Source organism: Mya arenaria, chromosome 7 (genome assembly GCF_026914265.1).
Source record: "Mya arenaria isolate MELC-2E11 chromosome 7, ASM2691426v1".
NCBI classification, from domain to species: domain Eukaryota; kingdom Metazoa; phylum Mollusca; class Bivalvia; order Myida; family Myidae; genus Mya; species Mya arenaria.
The window spans coordinates 13,465,396-13,488,425 of record NC_069128.1 but is presented as its reverse complement, the minus strand read 5'-3'; the positions used below and the strand labels follow the sequence as shown (position 1 = coordinate 13,488,425).

The 23,030-nt window shown below is 36.3% G+C and overlaps 1 protein-coding gene across 2 annotated transcripts in view; it reads left to right on the top strand.

Annotated features, from left to right (window-relative positions):
* LOC128240883 (gem-associated protein 2-like) overlaps positions 1–22,627 on the top strand; it is a 34,080-nt gene extending 11,453 nt beyond the window's left edge. For both annotated transcript variants that reach the window (XM_052957862.1, XM_052957863.1), the window contains exons 2-9: positions 1,763–1,897; positions 2,334–2,421; positions 6,931–7,023; positions 7,492–7,551; positions 8,284–8,596; positions 9,204–9,298; positions 13,101–13,211; positions 21,061–22,627. In XM_052957862.1, coding sequence (XP_052813822.1) covers positions 1,767–1,897; positions 2,334–2,421; positions 6,931–7,023; positions 7,492–7,551; positions 8,284–8,596; positions 9,204–9,298; positions 13,101–13,211; positions 21,061–21,159 — 990 coding nt within the window. In that variant the 5' untranslated portion in view covers positions 1,763–1,766 and the 3' untranslated portion in view covers positions 21,160–22,627. The remainder of the gene's footprint in view (positions 1–1,762; positions 1,898–2,333; positions 2,422–6,930; positions 7,024–7,491; positions 7,552–8,283; positions 8,597–9,203; positions 9,299–13,100; positions 13,212–21,060) is intronic.
* Positions 22,628–23,030: the final 403 nt, after the last annotated feature.

Genomic DNA, 23,030 nt, shown 5'->3' with positions numbered 1-23,030 from the left:
TGCTCCCTCAATGTGCACTTTGTATTTTACATGTTGTTGCTGTTCTAAAAATAAGCTGTTTTTGCACCAGCGCCTTCCAACCGTAACTCACAAGATGAATAACCAGAGCAGAACATTATTTGTTGTGACTTCATAATGAACTGATTGCTTGGTCTTAAAGTCCTTAAACTTGGTTGGGATGTTGGTCATAATCATCATCATTTAGTTGGTCAATAGCTATTCATAGCTAATGTTTTCTCTGTTATGTCATACCGACTGAAAATAAAATTTGATTTGATTTGATTTGATTTGATCAGATAATCCGTATTGAATTTGAGGTCAGTAGGTCAAAGGTCAATGTCGATTGTCTGATTGATAACGAAAGTATGCTTGGTCATATCAGGGTTCGAATTTAGCACTCTCACACTCGCAAAAATGCGAGCCAAAATTGAAAAATGCACGTTGAATTTAAAGACACTCGCAAAAATTTGCGAGTTCAAAATTTGAAGAAAATATGCAATCCTTGAAATAGATATAAACATAATCGGTGATCAATTCCTGCACAATAGATATAAAACTAATTTTAGAAATGCCTACTTTCGTTTTCCGATAATCACACAGAAATTGATGCGTAGATTAACGTTATGCGCACAGGCAGGTATTTGTTACTATAAGGCAGGTACTCTTTACTATATGTATTTTTGTAGACTGGTTTTTCGTTTCCATTTTTGGCGGCGGTATTTAGCAATAATCGTATCAAGACATAGTCTGTATAATGATGAAAAGCAAAAAGATAAAAAAAAATGCTACGTGTTGATTTTAAAATTGCCGACAACTGATGGCAATGATAAACCAGTTCCAAACAAAGAAGCCAAAATGAAATAATCCGTCAATTAAAACTGTTTCGATGTGGAAGAGGGAGTTGAACATTATATTTACCCTCAACACAGATGACTAAAGGAACGTTTTCAAAATATTTCGCACATACCAATACTGGCCTAATCAAGACTTCCTCAGTACTTAATGTCAGTGTTACATATATGATGATATTGTTTAAAGTTCAATTACATGATCATTCATAAAAACAATTACACTATACCTTAAACCATTGTTTTTTATACAATATATACTTTTTCCTTGCAAACACAAAGGTTTGCCTTTAAAAAATACGAGTGAGTGTCTGGTTTTGCGAGTTAAAAATTTTAGCACTCGCAAAAATTTACGAGTAACAAAAAAAGTTAAATTCGAACCCTGTCATATGTCCTCAAACTTGGTATAGAGGTTGGTCATGACCAGCAGATGACCATTATTGATTTTGAGGTCAAAGGTCACAGTGAATTTGAACACAAATGATAGATTAGCTACAGTATGCTTGGTCATAAATCCTGAAACTTGTAGATATTTTTAACACAACTTTAAATTACCACACAGATATTTATGCAAAATGACGATTTGTTTGCCATTATGGGGACATAATATTTTATTCACATTTCTTGTGCTGTATTAATGGCTATCTGTCCTACAAGGTCCATTTAGGGACATATGTCAATTTAGGGACATTTGTCACATGACTATAACACCTCTTGTTGGAAATTTTTGTTTGGTACTCTCTATAGCAATGCCCTTTATAGACGAGGTTGTGCTGCCTACTTGTGGAACTAGAGGTCCTGGGCTCAAAATAAAAGTTTTGAGATTGTTTTTATTTATTTTTTATTTTTCATGCCTTTTCATTAAGAAAAACATCTTGTTAATCTCATTGTATTTTATAATATTGAACTTGTAGAAGTATGGAGACAGGAGATGACAGTTTTGACGATGACAGCCTTGGTATTCAGGCATTCCATGTGGATTCGGAAGATGATGACCTTGACCTTCATCTGCCACCAACCACCGGAAATCAGTACCTCAAGCGAGTTAGGTAGGATTTTTTATATTTATGTATATTTTAGCAGTAAATAACAGGCTTTGTTTTTCACTTTTATAACTGATTACAAAATGTAGATGAATTGAACATTATTTTTTTTGAGTTTTCAATTTGTTAAAGTGTTGATAAAGTGTCAACAAATCGTGTAATATCTGTTTTTAGGGTGATTTCCAATGACTTAACATCTTTACTTTTCTGTAAATTTTAACTAAATTATTTTACAATGATTGAGAAACAAATTATTTCAACATTAAATGAATTACTCTCGTTTGCACGATTTTATGTGAGAGTGTGGTCTTGTGTTGTTGGGGAAACTGGAGTACCCGGAGTACACTTCACATGCTTCCAGTCCAGGAACTGAACCTGGCCACTTCGGTGGGAAGCATGTGTGCTAACCAGACAACCGTTTATCTGTTCTACAAATATCCAGGAAAGAGGCAAATGGGTGCCCCAGGATCGTGGTTGCTGAGATGGACACAAATGTTTTCAATAAGAAGCAGACTGTGCATGTTAAACAGGTATGATGCAATTTTACACTGTCAGTATGTGATCTGATCTTTAGTGGTAAGAAGACTCTAGTCTCAAAAGCATAGCAAACTTTTCTTCAAAATAAACATACCTCTAAACTAGAAACGTCTATCATTATCCAATAACATGTTCCATACATACGATTTGTCACAAGCAGTCATACATGTTGTAATAAAAGAAAAATAAGTTTTCAGGATTCAAATTAAGATTTATCATAAAACAAAACAAGAAAGAGATTGTGATTTGTAGGAATGTTGCCAATTAAGAAACTATTTTTTACAAATATGCAGAGCCATTGTCTCACAATAGAAATAGAGCAATGTTATATTACACATGTGTAATACAAAATTATACAGCAGTTCTAAACTTCAGGATAAATCATATAATCAGGATTGCAAGCTTTCAACTTCTGACTATTGAACAGCTGTAAAGATTGTATTTTGCTCGCCCATTTGCATGAAAAACAGCTCGGCTTAGCCAAGATAAAGTGGACACTTGTGTTGTACGAAGGTCAATTTTTAAAGTATTTCAAATCGGTAAAATTCAATATGAGTTTGCAAGCTTAATGCCTGGAGCATTATGTTCTAAAACTGTTCTTTTGTAGCAGACCTGATAAAAAAGTTACAGACTGATATATACAAGTGGCCGTGTAGGCCTACGGACTATACATATTGAAGCAAAACATGTTTTGTTTGGAAAGTAGATGCAACCTTTCTACCTTCGTTTTGCTCATAAAGTACTGGTAATGTGTAAACATTAAACATTTGAGCCAAAAATTTGATTCTGAAACAAATGAAAATATTTATATGTGTAGGATTGCAAGAACCATTAAAAGCAGAAAAGAAGTCACACTTATATTTAGCAGAATCATTTAGATAACAGCTCAATATAATCAAATTTCCTTTTAGATCAAACATATAGGTGTCTTTTGTTAGTATACAAAGTCTTGAATGACTTACACTTATTATTTTTTTAAAAGCTTGAATCACAAATTTAGGCTACAGAGGGGCTACGGACTATACAAACACAGTAATCATGTAAAACCATTCTGGAAACATAATTATATGTTTGCATTATACAGCATAAGTATCATCTTTTACCACTGATCGTCCCCAGTCCCTTTCATCCCTTAAACATTTACCTCAACAAAATATGTAATTTATGACACTTTAAACATGGAAACAACCAGCGAAATAACAGTCATTTCTTGACATGAAAACTATTTAAGTGCTTGTTACGCACTACATCTCCAACTTAAAAAAATGCTATTAACAGTCAAACTTGCAGAAACAAAAGGATATGTAAAGAAATAGTAACAGAAGTGTTTTATCTTGCATTTATACTTGTTACGAAGGGGCTACGGACTATACAGGCTAGGTTCCGCATGTGCTTAATTATGTGTTTACTTGATATCAAAAGGTTAAAAGTTGAAGTAAATTGAAACATTAAATGTTCAAAAGTGTATAATAGCATGATATAGTATATTTACCTGTTGAAACAGTGCTTTCAGGAAAATGCACAGAACTGTTTCACAAATGACCATTTCCATTTCTCAGAAAATTATCTCATAAATTGACAGAACTGAGACACATAAAAGCATCAAAGATTAACCAATGTTTGATTTAATTTGTGTTACTTGGTAATAATATTTTCATACCAATATATACTTATTTTTTTACATAAATATTAACATTAAATTAAGTTGTTTATTGAATACCAATCCTGACTTAAATTTGATTGGGCTATCATCTGTCATTATCTGCTTTGTATCTTTGTGCCCTAACATGTATATGAAATCCCTTGGCATCAATAAAAGTGAATTATTCCATTTATGTGCAACTTTCAAACTATTTATACTGGTATTTCATTCTCAGTGTTTTTTTAACTATTAGAGATGCATTCTCCATATAAAGAAAGCCACTGTAAATTCATTCAAATGGGGAAGATTCTTGAAGGCTTTTTTGCCACGCAAAAGTTTCAAAGAATAAATGCCAAAATGATGCTTGATCTTTATGTTAAACTAAATATAAACCTTAATTAATGCAAATATTTTTAATATTATCTCTTTCACCAAACAATTAAAAATACTTGATGAAAAATGGGTACATATTGTAAACAATCAGCAAAGTTGCCATTTATCACAGTTATGTTCTTTTTCGGAATGTCGGAGTTAACTGCATCTGTAGTGTTTCGCATGAAATTTATTTGGTTTAAATATCTTTTCATGTGGGAATTTCTACCAAATTCATTTAAGTCACAAATTCATTTAGAATGACTCAAATGGAATATCATCATTGTTCACATTTTATACCAATTAATGATCAAGTCTTTGCAAATTGTTAGGTAAAATAGAACACACTACTATTTTATCCAAAAAATTGTGTTATTCTGTGCTTGAAAATAAATTTAAAAAAACACTAATGACTATTGGTCTAAAGTGCTTTTTTAAATTTATTTTCAAGCACAGAATAACACAACTCTTAGCATGAAATAATAATGCATGACTTATCAATATGTATAATTGGTTTCTTATAATTATGCAAATTATACACATGTTAACAGCAGTAAAAAGCTAACAACACACTAAGTGATTAAATTTGCATTGTTTAATGTTCATAAATTTATTACTTTTAAAAAATTGTTGCCCGATTGCGAAGCTGTAATTGAGCCTCTGCCTACATACCCCTTTGATTTCATGCGAAACTTCCCGGTAAAACATTAACAAGCTAGAAATCACACACACAGACATTATAACCCCTAAGTACTTTATGCATAAAACAAGTTCACAAATAAACATCGACTGTTGATTGATATTATGTTAGTACATAAACATACAATCAACCTAACTGATGTTGAAGGTCCACATGCACAGTATGAAGTACAAAACATGAAACAGAATGAGAACGAATGCAAAAAAAGTCTTTTAAATACTGACATCAAGTAGATAATTATGACATAAAAGCAGTATAGTCCGTAGCCCCATTAACTATCATTTATGTGTTTATACTTATGTCGAACAGATTATAACTGAACACCAAAAAATTTGTATAATATCAATATGAGGCTATTAAACAACATTAAATTACATTGTAACACCATAATATTGCACTGAATGAATCTTAAACACAATTACTGACTGTGATCTGCTCTGTATTTTCGGATTCAAACCTTCATTATGTACATATATTTAAGACAAGTTCTTATTTCTATTCTCCCTTAAACTATGTTTGCTTTCATTTTACATTCATGATTCTGTTTTATTAAAAGCTAGCTATAATTATGATCTGACCTTTCAATTTAAAAATAATTTTGAGGGGGGCTACGGACTATACAGGGCTACGGACAAAATAGTTTTGATTGTTGATTCTTCATTCAGTATGCTAGCTGCTAAATATTTTTGTGATAGCTTGCTGCCATTGCCTGGGAGTATAAAACAGATTGTCATTGTAATACATAATCATGTCACAGTTTTAGGACATGTTGAAAAGTGGGGCTACGGACTTTACAAAAAAAAACGCCATTTTGGCTAAGTCATGAGAAACAAGTTGAGGACCTGTAGTAAAAATGTTTGTGATTTTCATGTGTTATAATATTCTATGTATTCATAATAGGTGTTCTATTATTTAATAAACAAAGAATAGTAGTACTTTTCCATTGTAGAATAAGTAAGGGTGAAAAAAGGAAAATGTATAACAAGTGTACACATTTACAATTTTCCACATATCTTCATCAATTATTGTACAATTTTCATTCAGTAAAAAGTAGTGTAAATAAGAATGGAGTCCTTAATTGGAAAACATTATTTTAGCAATGTATCCAAGATTGCCTTTATGAGCTGTATGTTTAAAAAATGGCTATTTTTTGGTGCAACAGCATAACATCCAAAATATGGCCATTTCTGGACCTTCCAAACAGTATATTTGGAAAACCATTCAGTAAACATATATAAAACTATATATTGCTGGAAAGGTCTAATCAAGTACTATCAAAATACACTACAGTTTCAAAGATCTTAAGTAAATGAAAGCCAAAACCAGCATATAACATTGAAAAAGTTAAATGTCCACTTTATCTTGGCTAAGCCGAGCTGGAATTACCTTGAAATAAATTTAAATGACTTTCAAAACAATTACAAAAGGGGTTTCAGACCTTTGTACCCCTTTTGGGCATGAATCCATCAACTATTTTTCAAGATTGGCAAATATCTTGATGATTGTATTAAACCAGAAACAAGTTAAAGCATTTGGTAAAGAAATACATCACCAACTTGTTCTTTTGAAGTTGATAAAGGTCTCCCCTTGCCCCATTATGACTGCATTATGATCCTGTCACTTCCCCGGTGTGAGTGACTTAAACAAAATTTGAAAGACAAAGGAGGAATTTTATCCCCACTGTTTGAGGTATTCGCCAAAAGAGTAATTTTGTAACCAAATTGATGCAAGACCTGTGATAAATAATGTCTAGAAGGATCACCAACTGTTTTCACCTCTATATTTCAGTGGATAGGAGACCACCACCCAGCGCCCTCTGGTTTTGCTCCATGTCTCCAGTGGCAGCAGGCTCAGGTGGCAAACTTCGCTGAACAGAGATTGGTCAGTTTGATTTCCTATGCCATATCATAAACCAATGAGAATGTTTCATTTTCATTCCATTATCCAATGAAATTTTCCAAGTTCATACCATTATTCAATGAGAATGTTTCATTTTCATACCATTATCCAATGAGAATTTCCAATTTCATACCATCATTTAATGAGAATGTTTCATTTTCATTCCATTATCAAATGGGAATTTCCAATTTCGTACCATTATCCAATGAGAATGTTTCATTTTCATACCATTATCCAATGAGAATTTCAATTTCATACTTTTATCCGATGAGATTTTCCAATTTCATACTATTATCAAATGAGATTTTCCAATTTCATACAATTACCCAATGAGAATTTCAATTTCATTCCAATATCCGATGAAAACCAAAAGTGATTATTTTCCTATAACATTAAGATGGGCTGTCAAGTGATGTACTTTTTTTTCTTAATATTTTTTTAATGTTTCAGAAACTTGCGAAGCATAAAGCAAAACGCAAGAAATTAATAGTTGCAAAGCTTCCAACTGTGGTAAGTGTGAATAATTATACACTTCATTTTACATAGCAAGCCAAGTTTCACCTTCATATGTATGTGTGTGTGTGTGGTGTATATAGCGTATCTAGTTCATTGTCGTTTAGGCCCTTGTCTTTTTTCTATACAGGATTAATATGGGAATTTTGGAGTACTGGGCTTGTCTCTGTAGTTTTCAATTATTGTGAGACATTTTGTTGTTAAATGCTCATTTACATCCCAATGTGCCAATGAAACAATTTACCTTTGAAGTGGCATTTGTGTGACAAATACATGATGGTGTGGGCATGAGTGTCCCAATTTCAGTTTATATATGGACAGTTCTAAAATTGGATAATAATCTATACTGAAAGTGGGTTAGACATTTAAACATATTAAAGTAAACAAATCATAATTGTTGTATTTAAAGCGACTAAATTCATTTCATACTGTTTCCATTTTTTTCAAGTTTTTTTATCATGTAGCACAGACACTCCTAAATTTTTACACACATGTTTTCAAAGAACTTGGATCCATACATTTTGTGCTGAGAATAGCCTGAACATTTTTCATATATGTATACATTGTAGGTTTTTTCAAAACTGTTTAAAACTAAAAATACAAGCTAACTTTTGTATTGTAGTTATCGTTTGTTAATTTTGTGAATTAACATAAATAGATTATATCAATTTTTACTGTTTTTGCATACAGTTTTTGCAAAGAGAATATTTTTTATTTGATTATTTTAAGCCACACTGCAATGATGTAGAATCCTGGTGCAGACTGTGTTTTGGAAGGTTAAAACCTCCTGCAAGGCGTGGTCACAATGCTCAACAGCCATTGGCTAACCAAAACACAGACAGTCTTTTATTGGTCGAAAATGAATGCAATGTTCCCTCAGTTCAAGCTGAAAACGATGTTTCATTGGTCAGTGCTGATGTAGGGACCATCTCAACACATTGTGATACAGGGGCCATGTCAGCATTATCAGACACTACAAAAGATGAAGAAGAAAACACTATAAAGCAAAGCTTTCCTACACATGAAGGGATTTTGCCATTAGGTAAAGTTGTGAATGGGTGATCTTTATTTAAACCATTGATAGAAGAAACAAATATGTTTTGAGTTAATTTGAAATGATGTATATCTTTTTATAGAAAATGGAAAGATTTCTGAAGTTAATGTCATGTGTTAGATTTGTTGTGTTACCTTTTAGCTCAAACACACAAACAATTGATTCAATTCAGGGTACATAGAGCAATATGAATAAATGAATATGCTCTTAATCCCATTGTATAAAACTGGTTATTTCTTTGGTTTGGTTAAATGTAGCCAAAATGATTATTGATTGGTCAATATTTATTAAATAATTACTGTAGACCAATCAAATTGCTTTTTTGCAAACTAGCCATTAGATAACCTGTGGATAACTTGTCCAGTTTTATACAATTTGCAACATTTTACCTACAAGTTCAAATATCTGGTAACATATTTCCAGAGTATGACCGCTATAACTTTTGAAAACTTTACTCTTTGTATAGGCGATTGTTTTATTTTAGAAAGAAAAATAAGTCTATACGAATATTAAGCTGATCGAAACATTGAAACATTGACAATATCAAATTTAACCTGATTATTGTATATAAGTGGCTGTGTGGATCCTGTTGCAGTGAGTTTCATGGTAGCTATGGACCAAGCCACTGTCATCAAAGTCCTGGAATATCACCTCAACTGGTTCGAGGTCACGGGCTTCACTGAGAGACAGGTATTGTAAATATTTAAGGATTGGTCACATTTTTTGTTTGTACATGCATATAAAAGCAGGAGGGAAAGCAAGTAAATTTCCATTGAATGCACTGCGCTACTTGTGAAATTTGAAATAGTGCCCAATTGCATTTCATATAGAATGAACACAAAAACAAATGCAAACAATCTTATATCTAAGTATTAAAAAATTATTCATCATGTTAAAAAAGTTAGTAAAGTCAGCTGCAATTAAAAAATGATGAAATTGATGAAGATCAGCTGTTAGGTTCTTGTTTAATACGTCATATGGACTCGCATATTTCAATTACAGTGTGTCCTGAGAAATAAACACACAGCCCAGCCAACCAACCTATTTACAGAACTTAAAAAAAACAACCTAAAATCCTTTCGTTTGAAACATGTTGCATCAAAAAAAGAAGTTGTTTTGTTCTTTTCTCTGGCATTTTGGAACACTAAAAAAGTTATTTAAAATGAACACGTCATGGGTCATTATCTCTACTATTTAAAGAATAAGCAGACTATACTAATTTATCTGGTTTCAGTGTCCGGTTGAAGTTTTAGGGGAGATTGGCATTTATATATTACCTCCAATTCCCTTCATTCAATTTATTAAACACTTCACCCAGTTGATCAGGACCATCACACAATGAGGTTACATAGCTCCATATTATCCTAAATACAAAATATGGGCGCTGATTGACTTAGGAACTAAAGTTAAACTTTTAGGGCGCATTGTGTTGGGTTCAGTTTGTACTTTTAGTTGATGGAGACCTTTTTTGGGATTGTGTTTGGGCCCCTAGGGTCAAGTTCCCTGTTACTAAAAATAGGAAAATGGTTGGTTCTATATCACTTTAGTTAAGGTTGGCATATTGCAACCATACATGGTATTTTGGAAGAGTTTTTAGAGATCTTTCATGGGATTGTTTTTTGGGCTCTGAGAGTCATGGACCAAGTCAAGGTAACTGTTACTTAAAACAGGAAAATGGTTAGTACTGAATAATTTTAGTTGGGGTTGACATATTGTGACCCAACATGGTATATAGGAAGAATAAATGGAGGCCTTTCATGGGATTGAGTTTTGGGCCCCTAGGGTCAAGGTCACTGTGACTTAAAATAAAAAAGAACATTTGGTTCTGAATAACTTAAATTAGGGTAAACATATTGCAACTAAACTTGGTAAAAAGGAAAAGTTGATGGAGACCTTTCATGAGATTGCATTCATAGCCGCTAGGGTCAAAGTGAAGGTCACTGTTACTAAAACAATTGGGTATTGAATAACTTTAGTTGGGATGCCACATTGTGACCAAAGATATGTAGAAAGAGTTGATTGAGGGCTCCATGGGTTTGAATTTGGGGCTGTTGGGGTCAAGGTCACTGTTACTAAAAAAAAAAAAAAAAAACAGTTGAAACTGAATCTCACAATGAAGACTGTAGTTGTTCTGTCAAAAATTTGACTTTTTTATTGCTTATGACAGGCACATATTACATCATTATGGTATTCATTTCTAATAAGACAAAGCAGCTTATAGTCAACTGTGCTGTCCTACAACAGCTCTTGTTTGCTCAACTATTCGAAGAATAAGGAGAGCTATCCTAGTCACCCGAGCGTCGGAGTAACCACTTATGTTAAAGTTTGCGTACCACCTCATATATTTTCAAAGTCCATTGACATATGGCTTTCATACATTTCCAATTCAATTTATGTAAATATCTCAGCACATCATGTATTGCATTGAAATCTAATCTAACAGTGATCCATGCATGTTTCGCCACAAAACATTTCAATCCACACAACGAAAAGCAGCGGATTAGTCGAGCGCGCTGTCTCTGTGACAGCTCTTGTTTTTAGCCTTCTCGCTCTATTATCCCTTATTTGTTGTGTCTTTATACAAACTAAAAACTACATGTTTATTAACAAAGTGAGTAGTGATAAATCATCCCCGTCACCGTAGCGTATCATAACCTATATGATACCCTGGGCAAATTGGCTAGGGAAACTTCGTAAATCTTGAATATTCATAAGCATTTTCAGACCAATGAAATAACCGATAACAAAAAGGAAAGAATCTCCTTTGTGAAGAGCTATCGGCATATTTAACAATATCCTGCCTAAAACGATTTGTATTTTGTGATCTCATTGGATTTTTTCGAACCAAGATTACATTCGTAATCTCGGCAATTTCCGCAAGGCATGAGGTGTGTCTTATGTGACCAATCAAGAGGCTGGAATTCACCTCATTAATTATTCATGAGTACAATATTTTTACAGCCGATTTGCACAGGGTTATGATACGCTGGGGTGCCGAGGATGTGATAAATTTCCAGTCTTCAATGGCACACATAAAAGCAATAATGCAATGGAAACTTCATGGACAAGCCTAACAGTCATAAAGTGCTTTGTGGTCTTTGTAAGGTCAAAAGGATCAAAGGTCAAAGGTCAAATTCGATCATATAGCGAAAACTTCATGGACAAGCACAATAGCCAAACCATGTCCCTGTTTAACGGCATACAGTCAATACCCAACGGACACTAAACGAGTTCCGGGCAGGATTTGAAAAGGGCAGGGTGATAGGTCAGAAAGGGCACTTCCACTGTGATTTAGCCTTAATGGGACACTTGCAAGGGTCAATATCAAATTCATATTGTCTATGTATTGTAACTTCTTTCATTACTAATAGTTTATTATGAATACCTTACCTGTTATCTTAACTAAGTGTTAAAATTATGCATATTTGTTATTTTTATACTTATTTCTGAAAAATAACTTGGCAGTGTGTCCACTAAATATAAAAAATAGCTCATAACGATCATTAAGTAGGGCTTGTGTCAAACAAAATGGCACATCAGAGTGTTTTAAGGCAGCAGGGTGCTGGAAATAGTTGCCAAATTTCACAGCACAAAGACATTTTAATTAAATATGTGAAAGTAAAAATAATCTTAACACTACTGTTCTGTCAATTATTTTTATTTATTTAGAATTTACCATTTAAATGCATTTTTTAAGTAAAACAGTTTGCTCTTAAAATATGATAATTTATAACATTTATCACTGATCAAAATAGTTCAGATCAATCATTTTTGTCAGTGTTATAATTTTATTATGCCAATAAATGTCAGTTATTTAATTACATGTAGTATTGAACCATTTCCCATGATCTACTTATTTCAAAGATTATAAAACAAGGTTGTGATCTAGTGTTCTTTTATATGGATTAGTTTGAAAATGACACATTGTTCATTCTGGATTTATTGTATAATTTTGTGTGTTCACAAAATTACACACTATATGATGACAGACGGTTAAAAAAATGATATCCATCACAAGTTTAATCTGTAACTAGTTATCACCTACTTACAAGACTGTCTACAATTTTGTCCCACAAACCTACTAGATATCAATCGCTAACCAGGACAGTCATTCAAATTGATAGCTGGTGTTGTTCAAATAATCATTCAAACAGCTTTAAAGTACCTTTTAAAGACAAGCACCACTGTACTGTTGCACGTACATTGTGCACCTGTGTATATATATGGTGCACATTATTCAATGATAGATCGTTTATAAATTAAATTAACCAGCACTTACAAATACTAACAATGATGCATCAAGTCAGAAAAACACCATCACTTTGTTGTATGACAAACACAATGCTTCCTCTAATCGTATTTCTGGATACTTCTGGATAAAAAAATCCTACCTAAATCACCTGAAATTACTGTTATGGTTTTCACATAAACTGTATCATAACCTTGGTAGAAAACATGTTGCGATCAACAACTCTGACATCTATAATTGCAGGGGTACTGGTTCTACGCATTGCTGGTGTGCCTGGACAAACCACTCACACCTGACGCCTGCTCGCTGCTTCGAGGACTAGCTAGAGCCTGCTCACGGCTAAGAGCATCTTTGGTAGGTAGTTGGTAATCATATAACAATGCCCATTACCCTACAATTTAATCAAGATCCAGTTCAAAGACACAAGCACGAAGGTAAAACAAGAGCCACATAATGCATTAAGGCAACACATATTACACATCTTAATGCATCTTCATTTGATTAATGTGGGAGTAACCATGGTGACATAGTCGGTGAATGGTAAGAACTCACTGGAGATTTGAAACCGGTGTACAAGACTTTGACCTCACTGCCTTGGCGCAGTCAGTGAAATGTAAGAACTTGCAAGGGGTTGAAATCAGCATACCAGCCCTCAAACTCACAGCCTTGGCACGGTCAGTGACAGGGAAGGCTCACTGAAAGGTTGAAATCAGCGTACCAGCCCTCAAACTCACAGCCTTGGCACGGTCAGTGAAAGGGAAGGCTCACTGAAAGGTTGAAATCGGTGTACAAGCCCTTAACCTTGCTACCTTGGAGCAGTCAGTGAAAGGTAAGAACTCACTGCGGATTGAAGACGGAGAAGGAGCCGTTAACCTTGAAAAGTGAAAGGTAAGAACTCACTGGGGGGATTGAAACTGGTGAACAAGCCCTCAACCTCATTTCCTTGGTGAGGTCAGTGAAAGGTAAGAACTCATTAGGGGGTTGAAATTGGTGAACAAGCCCTTAACACCACCGCTTTGACACAGTCAGTTAAAGGTTAGAACTCACTGGGGGGTGAAACTGGTGAACAAGCCATTAACCGCCTTGATGTGGTCAGTGAAAGGTAAGAACTCACTGGGGGGATTGAAACTGGTGTAGGAGCCCTTAACCTCATTGCCTTGGTGAGGTCAGTGAAAGGTAAGAACTCATTAGGGGGTTGAAATTGGTGAACAAGCCCTTAACACCACCGCTTTGACATGGTTAGTTAAAGGTTAGAACTCACTGGGGGGTGAAACTGGTGAACAAGCCATTAAAGGCCTAGTTTAAGGAATGTTTGGCATGATAATCCCCTGCTGTGCATATCCTGCTAATTGCACTGGTGTCACAGTAGGGGGCAATTTCCTGTGTACTCGTTTATCGGCTCAGGGCCATTTGGGGTCCATTTCTATCTTAAAATATCCCAAACTGCACAGCAGGATTCTTAGATCAGAGATCTGATAAGACAATTAGGCAATTAGATTAAGATCAATTAACAGAGGTTGTGTACAAATACACTTATTGTTGTTGTTTTTTTTTGGGGGGGTGAGGGGGTCACTTATAGAAGTCTTAAACTAGGCCTTTAACTGCCTTGGCGCAGTAAGTGAAGGGTAAGACTTCACTGGGGGGATTGAAACTGGTGTAGGAGCCATTAACCTTACGGTCTTGGCGCGGTCAGTGAAAGGTAAGAACTCACTAGGGGGATTGAAACTGGTGTAGGAGCCCTAAACCTTACGGTTTTGGCGCAGTAAGTGAAAGGTAAGAACTTACTGCAGGGTTGAAACTGGTGTAGGAGCCCTTAACCTTACGGTCTTGGCGCAGTAAGAGAAAGGTAAGAACTTACTGGGGGGATTGAAACTGGTGTAGGAGCCCTTAACCTTACGGTCTTGGCGCAGTAAGTGAAAGGTAAGAACTTACTGCAGGGTTGAAACTGGTGTAGGAGCCCTTAACCTTATGGTCTTGGCGCAGTAAGTGAAAGGTAAGAAGTTACTGGGGGGATTGAAACTGATGTAGGAGCCCTAAACCTTACGGTTTTGGCGCAGTAAGTGAAAGGTAAGAACTTACTGCAGGGTTGAAACTGGTGTAGGAGCCCTTAACCTTACGGTCTTGGCGCAGTAAGAGAAAGGTAAGAACTTACTGGGGGGATTGAAACTGGTGTAGGAGCCCTTAACCTTACGGTCTTGGCGCAGTAAGTGAAAGGTAAGAACTTACTGCAGGGTAAAAACTGGTGTAGGAGCCCTTAACCTTACGGTCTTGGCGCAGTAAGAGAAAGGTAAGAACTTACTGCTGGGTTGAAACTGGTGTAGGAGCCCTTAACCTTACGGTCTTGGCGCAGTAAGAGAAAGGTAAGAACTTACTGCTGGGTTGAAACTGGTGTAGGAGCCCTTAACCTTACGGTCTTGGCGCAGTAAGTGAAAGGTAAGAACTTACTGCAGGGTTGAAACTGGTGTAGGAGCCCTTAACCTTACGGTCTTGGCGCAGTAAGAGAAAGGTAAGAACTTACTGCAGGGTTGAAACTGGTGTTGGAGCCCTTAACCTTACGGTCTTGGCGCAGTAAGTGAAAGGTAAGAACTTACTGCAGGGTTGAAACTGGTGTAGGAGCCCTCAACCTTACAGTCTTGGCGCAGTAAGTGAAAGGTAAGAACTTACTGCAGGGTTGAAACTGGTGTAGGAGCCCTTAACCTTACAGTCTTGGCGCAGTAAGTGAAAGTTAAGAATGTACTGGGGGGATTGAAACTGGCGTAGGAGCCCTTAACCTTACGGTCTTGGCGCAGTAAGTGAAAGGTAAGAACTTACTGCAGGGTTGAAACTGGTGTAGGAGCCCTTAACCTTACGGTCTTGGCGCAGTAAGTGAAAGGTAAGAACTTACTGCAGGGTAAAAACTGGTGTAGGAGCCCTTAACCTTACGGTCTTGGCGCAGTAAGAGAAAGGTAAGAACTTACTGCAGGGTTGAAACTGGTGTAGGAGCCCTTAACCTTACGGTCTTGGCGCAGTAAGAGAAAGGTAAGAACTTACTGCTGGGTTGAAACTGGTGTAGGAGCCCTTAACCTTACGGTCTTGGCGCAGTAAGTGAAAGGTAAGAACTTACTGCAGGGTTGAAACTGGTGTAGGAGCCCTTAACCTTACGGTCTTGGCGCAGTAAGAGAAAGGTAAGAACTTACTGCAGGGTTGAAACTGGTGTAGGAGCCCTCAACCTTACGGTCTTGGCGCAGTAAGTGAAAGGTAAGAACTTACTGGGGGGATTGAAACTGGTGTAGGAGCCCTTAACCTTACAGTCTTGGCGCAGTAAGTGAAAGGTAAGAACTTACTGCAGGGTTGAAACTGGTGTAGGAGCCCTTAACCTTACGGTCTTGGCGCAGTAAGTGAAAGGTAAGAACTTACTGGGGGGATTGAAACTGGTGTTGGAGCCCTTAACCTTACGGTCATGGCGCAGTTAGTGAAAGGTAAGAACTTACTGCAGGGTTGAAACTGGTGTAGGAGCCCTCAACCTTACGGTCTTGGCGCAGTAAGAGAAAGGTAAGAACTTACTGCTGGGTTGAAACTGGTGTAGGAGCCCTTAACCTTACGGTCATGGCGCAGTAAGAGAAAGGTAAGAACTTACTGCAGGGTTGAAACTGGTGTAGGAGCCCTTAACCTTACGGTCTTGGGGCAGTAAGTGAAAGGTAAGAACTTACTGCAGGGTTGAAACTGGTGTTGGAGCCCTTAACCTTACGGTCTTGGCGCAGTAAGTGAAAGGTAAGAGCTTACTGCAGGGTAAAAACTGGTGTAGGAGCCCTCAACCTTACGGTCATGGCGCAGTAAGTGAAAGGTAAGAACTTACTGCAGGGTTGAAACTGGTGTAGGAGCCCTTAACCTTACGGTCTTGGCGCAGTAAGTGAAAGGTAAGAACTTACTGCAGGGTTGAAACTGGTGTAGGAGCCCTTAACCTTACGGTCATGGCGCAGTAAGAGAAAGGTAAGAACTTACTGCAGGGTTGAAACTGGTGTAGGAGCCCTCAACCTTACGGTCTTGGCGCAGTAAGTGAAAGGTAAGAACTTACTGGGGGGATTGAAACTGGTGTAGGAGCCCTTAACCTTACGGTCTTGGCGCAGTAAGTGAAAGGTAAGAACTTACTGCAGGGTAAAAACTGGTGTAGGAGCCCTCAACCGTACGGTCTTGGCGCAGTAAGTGAAAGGTAAGAACTTACTGGGGGGATTGAAACTGGTGTTGGAGCCCTTAACCTTACGGTCATGGCGCAGTTAGTGAAAGGTAAGAACTTACTGCAGGGTTGAAACTGGTGTAGGAGCCCTCAACCTTACGGTCTTGGCGCAGTAAGAGAAAGGTAAGAACTTACTGCTGGGTTGAAACTGGTGTAGGAGCCCTTAACCTTACGGTCATGGCGCAGTAAGAGAAAGGTAAGAACTTACTGCAGGGTTGAAACTGGTGTAGGAGCCCTTAACCTTACGGTCTTGGGGCAGTAAGTGAAAGGTAAGAACTTACTGCAGGGTTGAAACTGGTGTTGGAGCCCTTAACCTTACGGTCTTGGCGCAGTAAGTGAAAGGTAAGAGCTTACTGCAGGGTAAAAACTGGTGTAGGAGCCCTCAACCTTACGGTCATGGCGCAGTAAGTGAAAGGTAAGAACTTACTGCAGGGTTGAAACTGGTGTAGGAGCCCTTAACCTTACGGTCTTGGCGCAGTAAGAGAAAGGTAAGAACTTACTGCAGGGTTGAAACTGGTGTAGGAGCCCTTAACCTTACGGTCTAGGCGCAGTAAGAGAAAGGTAAGAACTTACTGCAGGGTTGAAACTGGTGTAGGAGCACTTAACCTCACTGCACTTGTGTAGTCAGTAAAAGGTAAGTACACACTTGGAGTTGAATTCAATGAGCCCTTAAGCTCACAGCCTTGTCATGGCCAGTGAAAGGTAAGGCTCACTAGGTGTCGAAACCTTTGTACCAGCCCTTAACTTCAACCCTTGGTGTTGTCAGTCGACAGTGAAAGGTAAGAACTCACTGGAGGTTGAAACCAGTGTACAAGTCAATAACCTCACACCTTTGGTTAGTGTAAGGTAAGAACTTGTTGTGGGTAGAATTTGGTGTTCTTACCCATAACTTCACTGCTTTGGCATAGTCAGTGAAGGTTAGAAACTTGTTAGTATTTGAGGTATATACTTATAAACCATACTTCTTCCGTTGGCCAATACTAAATAAGTTTAAATATATTCTGACCATGAGTTAAGTAAAATAATTATGCTTCGCTTACTGGTTAAGGCTGGTTTATTTCAATAACAAATACGTAGAATCAATTATAAACATGACCTAACAATTTATAATTGCCATTTTGTCCATCTGCCTGTCCAGCTGTCCGCCCGTCCGTCACTCTCTTGTCTAGAGAGTAACTTCAAAACTACCAACGGGACCGAAATAAAACTTTGTATTCAGATAGATGGCAATGAGAAGGAGCGCAGTGCACAAGAACCGTAATGTTAACTTCAAATATAAATTGATGGCAATGAGAAAAAGTGCAGTGCACAATAACCATACTTCTACCCTTCATATGTTCTTAAGTACTTCCGTAATCTCCCATTTACGTAATATTTTCCAAAAATGGGTTCTGATCTAGCATTAAAGGGACTGATATGAATCTTGAAATATATATACATTGCAATGAGAGGAAATGCAGTGCAATAGAACCATCATCATGCCCTGCATTTTTTTGTTATCTCCCCTTAAACTTCATCTAGATTGAAATAGGAGAAAGTGCAGTACCCGAGAATCATAATCCTGTCCTCAATATATGTGTGCTTGTCCAAGCCATATCTTGGCCATAGCTTGGAATGTACTTGAGGGACTCAATTGAAACTTGTAAAGTAAATAGATGGCAATGACAGGAAGTGTAGTACCAAGGAATAATAATTCTACCCTGCACTTGTGTTTAGTTATATTCCTTTAACCTACTATTTCCACTATGGGTGCTTGTTCAGGCCATATCTTAGAATGTCCTATAGGGGATTCAAATAAAACTTGGTATAGATAGATGGCAATGACATTTTGAAAATGTTTGAAGATGCTATCATGCAACATTCATCTTCTACTGATACTTATAAATTCCGATTGCTGATATTTTATTTCATTGCTTAAATTTTATATCTCAAACCTGCCCATTACTTTCCATGTTATGAGTTTTCCAACTAGTGTATACTTATTCTAAAACCATTCACCTTCTACTAGTACATTGCATTACAATATCATAAAAATGGGCGTATGGGGAGCATCCATTGCTTCCATCGATACTCTTTGTAACATTGTAAATGCACCTTTAACAACAATATCGTGTTATATCATCCATGTTATGTCATACATGCCATATTTTCTGGAGACCATTCAGGGGGATTTGTTCAAAAGGCTGAAAATTCAGGGGGATTTTGATTGTATTCAGGGGGATTTTTTTAGCAGGTCTAAGTCGGCGAAATTTTAAAGTATTTTTAGACGCAAGTATGAAAAAATGTTTTCACATATAGTTTGCTTTGAAAACCTCTTAACTTTTTCATTATACAGAATTATTTTATGTCATGATTTATCATATTTTTATGATACACTGTCATGTCATACTGTAATGCACTTGCAGAACAAAATATGTCATTGGAAAAATATGTTTTCGAGACAATTAAATGAAATTTACCTTCCTCCAAAGTCTTTAAAAAAAATTGTGCTTAGTTCTATCAGCTTTGATGACTTTCAGACAATAAGGGAATAGAATAAATATTATTTATTTCTTCCTTCCAAAAGAGTAATATTTATTTGCCTTTGATAATTACTACAAATTAATTGATCACTTGTTGTAAAAGTTTCCTTTTGGAGAGTTTCACTCACATATTGTGGTTTCACTTTGTCATTATTGCCTGATGTAAAATTTCAAAAAAAATAAAAATAAAAAATAAAAAATTCCGGGGGATGGATCGAAATTCCGGGGGATTTTTCCATCCGCCGGGGGATATGGCATGTATGTGTTATGTTGCTCTAGATGATCATACTGGTGTACTTTCTCCATCCATTGTATGTTTATATGTCATCACCTTCACATTCTTGCATCAATGAAAGGTCAAAGGGAGCTGTAATTTCCCAGTTAACTGTTAGCATTCAACGATATTTGTCACGCTTTTTTGTGAGTTACTGGTGTTCTGATAATCTACTTAACTTTGATCTTTACACATGTTAAGATGACACATTTCTTGTTGTACTTTTAAAAGAAAATATAGCTAGTATGTGGTTAGTTTTATTGCAAATGATTTTTTTTTGATAATCGTAAATGTATTTGCACTGTTACAAGTTTTCACTATTAACTTGTTTTGTTTTTATAGTTTATAGCCAAAAAAACACGGAATGCAGTGAAAGATGTAGTTGTCTTTTCAAGCATTAATACTTATTTTTCTGACATTTTTTTCTGCCCACTTCAATTAAAATGCACCTGTTTGTTTATATTGCCAATAAACTTTTAAGCTCTGAAACTGCAAAACTAAAACATAATTGTTGTCTCTTGGAAGGACGAGATCTATACCCACACTAGCAAGGTTTTTTGATGGAAGGGTGTGGGTATATAGGAGTGAGCTTGTCGGTCGGTCGGTTTTTTCAAGACCATAACTCGTGGACATTGAAATAAGAGTTGACTCACATGTCACGTTCAACCTTGGTTCAATCCACCAATGTTTGACGGAGGTTATGGTCCCTGTTCATGGAAATAACTTACGCTTCCTGTTTCGAGGCATTGCTTAGGGGTATACGCCACTTTTGTGATAACCCTAGTTTTGCACGAATCATGGGTGTCAATACGTTTAGTGTCTATAAATATTGTCCAAATTTGCATTGAATTATTCTAAATGCGTCTTTCACTTTTATGCAAGCCTGTAATAAAAAGCAAAGACTAATTTTGAAAAGAAGTTCTCTTGTTTTCAAAGTGTTAACTTACAGAATAATCATCGTTAAGACTAAAACCCGGTGGATTCCGACCGACCATATGACTTAAATAGAAACTGAAGACTTTATTCTTCCACACTGCATAGCCATTTTCCAGATTTGGGAGCCACCGACCGAATCAGATATTAAAATCAACCTTTTTCATTTTGACAGAATATAAGAGGTCTGGGTATTTTATGTCTGCTTGTGATACATATATGAACTCATGGTATACTATGACTTTCATTTTATCTCTTCAGGAGAATAAAGCTGACGCACGATTGGTTCCCCTGAACCTGTTCATATGTTTGATTGCACGATATTTCGACCAATCAGATTTGAAAGATGATGTCAGATGATAGAGTGGACGCAGTTCATTGGACAAAAAAACAACATCTGTTACCGTGCAATCAACCAGTACATCAGTGGTACATCCCATTCATTGCTGTCTTGAACCAAGTTTTCAACGAAAACCGGGATTTAAGAATGGTGTATGTCGTTGTGCGGGTCGTCGGGCGGCTGGTAGAATGCCATCGAACTAGGGGTATTAGCGATTAAAATTAGTTTCGTTTACCACATCAAACATGATGATTAGTAAGAACATGTGGAGAGCTCGCTTGGGGTTGCTTTTGGGTCTATTTTATCAAAGGTCAAAGTCGACGTTATAGGATATAAAAAAATCTTCCCGGCGTTTAATTTAAGTTTTGTTCATCATATTAACACCAAACTTGTTGCACAGTAAGAACATATAGACAGTTCGCTTGTGATTGCTTTTGGGTCCGGTCCTTCAAAGGTCAAGATCACCTTTACTCATTATTGAAATTATGTTTCTGGGCGAATAACTACAGTTTCTTTCATCATATGGACACCAAACTTGGTGTATAGTAAGGACACTTGGAGCTTGCTTGGGATTGTTTAGGGTCAGTTCCGTCAAAGGTCAAGGTCACCGATACTCAATATAGAAAGTTGTTTCCAGCAAATAGCTACAGTTTCGTTCATTGTATGGACTCCGTATATATTTATAAAATGTGGAGAGCTTGCTTTGCATTTTTCTGGCTCCGTTTTGTTGAGCTCGTTTAGGTTCGCTTTATGGTACGTCAAACCTCAAGGTCACCGTTACTATAAATACAAATTTGCTTTCTGTCTATTTTTTCAGTTTTGTTCATCAAAAGTTGGACACCAAACTTCGTGAACAGTTAGAACTTGTGGAGAGCTCTAAATATAGAAATTTCGTTTCCGGCAAATAAATGCAGTTTCTTTCATCATATAAACACCAATATCTGTGTATATTAAGAACATATGGAGAGCTCGCTTTTGATATTTTCAGGCTCAGCTCTGTTGAAGGTCAGAATCACTGTTCACGAAAATATTGTCTCTTACCACACTTTTGCAGCATTGATAATTATCATGTATTCATATACAAATACAGTCTTCGCGGGCGGCTTCATACTTACCATTTGATAACTGTAGTAAGGTTGGACATATAGTGGCTAAACTTGGCATATACGAAGAGTTATGGAATTGCGTTTAGGACCTCTGTGTTAAAGGTCAAGGCCACTGTTATTAAGTCAAATAACCGCTCGTTTCTGAATAACTTTAGTTAGAGTTGACATATTGTGACCAAACTTGGTATGTAGGAAGATTTTATGGAGTTCTTCCATAGGATTGCATTGAAAATCCTCAGTTGAAACTGAATATCACAACGGAGTATGAAATTCTTCTGTCAATAATTGAAAACCTGGTTTCGTTGCATTTCCGTATTTCTTTTTTATTATGATGTCGATGTCATTATTTGTTGTTTTCATTTTTATTAAACCGTATAAATTATTTTGTGTTTCTCTATCTTTTTATGCCTTACATGTAAACCGATATGTTTGAAAATGTCAGTGTCTGCCATCGCTTCATATACATTTGCTGTCGTATCGTTCAAACTACGCCACGCTATGAGCACATTCATTCTACGTACTTCAATCCAAATTAAACGTGGACAATTTCTTTAGGGGTTTTATTATGTCATCTTACTTCTGATCATGGCTCATATGAAATATTCAATGTTTGAATTGATGTCAGTAGATAATTTTCGCTGGTTCTGAAAACCTTATCCAATGTTTTTCGTGTGGTATAATGGGTTATCCTGCTTGATGAAATAAAACTACATACAATGGTAAAGCACAATGAGATAAAGTGCAGTATATAAGGGCCATAATTCTATTACAGCTAATTTCAGAGC